This window comes from Mytilus edulis, chromosome 5, assembly GCF_963676685.1.
Source record: "Mytilus edulis chromosome 5, xbMytEdul2.2, whole genome shotgun sequence".
Taxonomy (NCBI): Eukaryota; Metazoa; Mollusca; class Bivalvia; order Mytilida; family Mytilidae; genus Mytilus; species Mytilus edulis.
Genome location: NC_092348.1, coordinates 2858272 through 2861359, shown reverse-complemented (window position 1 = coordinate 2861359; position 3088 = coordinate 2858272). Strand labels below are relative to the sequence as shown.

Here is a 3088-nt window from a genome sequence, read left to right as displayed (position 1 = left end):
TGAAATTTGAGTAACTGCGTGGAAAATAGCCAACGGTATGAATACCCAGGTTCCCTCTTCTTAACTAATATTTTCGACAGTTTTTTATTCATAGGCATTCTTCAGTTTCGTTATATATTTTCGTGAGTTTATTTTTTTTACCTTTTGATAAATTGTTTCAGATTATTTGACAATGGTCGACTTTTAATTTATATATCCGATATCATTTCAACAAAAATAACCCGAAACCTTTATTTAAATAAGCAAGTACTTCAAAGAAGTTGATTTTTATAAGTCTGATCGTACATTCTTCCTTTTCCCCTGTCGTACGAATTTTCAGCTGCAAACTTTGCATAATTCAGTCTGACGAAAAAGGTATCGTTTTAACACTTAATTTTTAACAAAAATTGAAACTTCTTTTATTTTATTCTATAAGCGCATGGCGAGATTTAGATTAAAGGTGAATTGTTAGTTTTCGCTTGTCAGCTTAGGTTAAAGAAATCTATCTTTCATTCAGATCCACTTATTAGAAAATTAATTTTGTATTCATTAAATGTATACCATCATTGAAAAATTCGTTGGAAATTGTCAATTATTTTGTTAACTTTTCATCTGTCTGTTTAACCAATGTGTGTGGCCATTTTCATAATTGATAAACAAGAACAGCGATCCGATTGGTCTCGTTGATTGGATGGGCGGAGCTTATATCCTTATTTGGAAAGGCATCATGGAATGGTTTGAGATGTTGATTATAAGGGTAAAAGGATCAAATCTATCTTTGCTTATAATAACAGTCACTCGATCACAAAGTATAGAATAAGTGTAAAACAGACATTTCAATATAAACATTTTATAAGTGATTGTAAAAAACGACAGGAATTCTGATCGTTCTTGAGAAAAACACGAAACATTTGTCGTTAGAGTTCGTAAATGGTGAATATGCAGCCTGGAACCCTACAAAGATTCCATCACAGCCCTGGAGTTTCTAGTTTGCCGAATGGACCAAGTCTAACAAGTATGATGCCAGCTCTGTTTGGAGATCAGAATTACTACAGACATGGAGGTTACATACCAATGAACGTCAACAGCATGGCGGCAATGTATGGGGACCAATACTCGGCGATGGGTAGACCGTCTCCCTACTCCCCGTACGGACATCATCAAAGTGCTAAGGACATGGTTAAGCCACCGTACAGTTATATAGCGCTGATAGCAATGGCTATCCAGAGTACTCCGGACAAGAAAGTCACTTTAAATGGAATTTATCAGTTTATTATGGATCGTTTTCCTTTCTACCGTGAAAACAAACAAGGATGGCAAAACAGTATCCGTCATAATCTATCGCTAAATGAATGTTTTTTAAAAGTTCCCCGAGATGATAAAAAGCCTGGTAAAGGAAGTTACTGGTCTTTGGACCCGGACAGTTACAATATGTTCGATAATGGTAGCTATTTACGCAGGAGAAGGAGATTCAAAAAGAAGAAAGATATGGAACGAGCTTCAAATGATGACAAAACGGATTTAAACTTGAAACACGGCGACAGCAGCGACAATGAAAGTGCAAGAAACGGTGAGTGCGGAAATTCTGAGTATTCTGACAATTCCTGTAGTCCGCATAAGTATGACATTTGTAGAAAATCTCCTCCTTTAGAAACTAGTGTCTCAACAAAGTTGGAGCCCGTTGAACTTCAAAATTCTAACAACCTACAAGATTCACAGCTAGAATCGCGCCCGAGCCCAAATACCCTACCGATTCCAGCTGATCCTTTGGAACCAAGCCAACCTTCTAGTTTTACAGTGGAGAACTTAGTGCAAAATTCCGCGAATTGTGATATGAGTGGATGTAACTTTTTATCCGGACGACAGAGTATCAATCCGCCAATTCCGTACTCGAGACCTACCGATATTTACCGGAACATTGGATCATGTGGTCAGACATCACCTCAAGGACCAGGGTACCCGTATCCGACCTCTTCTATCATTCAACATAACAATTCTCTATCTGGTGTCAATAACGAGGACAATATTGACCCGCCGTCACCAGCTCACGCGCACGCGACGCTATCGTCTGCTAACAGTGTCAACCCAAGTATGTTCCAATCGTACGGGAGACCAAATGGATGGTATGTTTCAAGTGCAGCTGACTTTTCACATCATGGTGCCGATTTTCCTGGAGGAACTTTTGGAAGTGTTCGTGACGTTTTTGAAAGCCAAAGACTTTTAGGGCAAGGGAGTCAAACAAACCCTCAATCAAGTTGCCAACTTGCCGCATTTAGAAACCCTTACAAATCGTATGCATGCGAATACAGCAAATTTTAATGACTTGTCTAGATTTATTTACCGTATGTATAATTTTGTTCTTTGTTCTGGAAATGTACTTGAGTGTGAGGTTATTCTCACAAAGTTTTCATAAGTGCAATGCTTGTTTAACATTTACATTGACCTGTATTTCTCTCGCGCTGAAAGATGTTTGTCAACAGGTTTCTGTCGATTGTGTAATTTGCGAACATTCCAATTAATTGTATATTCAGGCAGATAACAAAAAGACAATTTATAAATTAATGTGTCAGTTTTAAGGTATGTAGGAATCCATGCATATTTGTGTAAAATTAAAATGATATTTAACCAAAGTTTTTATGTATTTGATTTTCCCGAATAAGTTTGTTTGTTTGTGCAAACACATCAATTTTGAATTTATGTTTGTATTCATATCAATGTTCTTTTTCAGTAATACGAAGCTATTAAAAAATATGTGTATATATAAGTTCGAAACTAAAATATATATGACATTTGCTTTATCCCAATTTTTAATAGACGTTTTACATGTATTCGACTGATGAGAGAATATTCTAATTTTTATTTTCATTAACAATCGAATTTTCTACGAATGGAACAATTTAAACAGGAAAACAATGTTTCCCACAATATTTAATGCCATAGTTAAGTTTATTAATATTCTTAATACAGATTAATTTGATTTTATATGGTTATTAAAATAACAAATTCAAATTTTTATAGTAAATTATAATTACAACTAAATATTTAAATGTCATTGAAATTTAATTTCAGAGAAAACAAATTAAAATCAAATATTGATTTAAGAATACAT

General features: G+C 34.9%; 1 protein-coding gene across 1 annotated transcript; it reads left to right on the top strand.

The window, feature by feature from the left end:
• The first annotated feature begins 250 nt into the window (after positions 1 to 250).
• Positions 251 to 2609, top strand: LOC139522761 (forkhead box protein C1-A-like). The gene has a single exon (XM_071316261.1). It carries the CDS (start codon positions 910 to 912, stop codon positions 2296 to 2298), a length of 1389 nt encoding a protein of 462 aa, XP_071172362.1. The 5' UTR covers positions 251 to 909; the 3' UTR covers positions 2299 to 2609.
• Positions 2610 to 3088: the final 479 nt, after the last annotated feature.

Excerpts from the sequence above, each read along its gene's own strand:
- LOC139522761 (XM_071316261.1), top strand. The coding sequence starts at position 910 with ATGGTGAATATGCAGCCTGGAACCCTACAAAGATTCCATCACAGCCCT.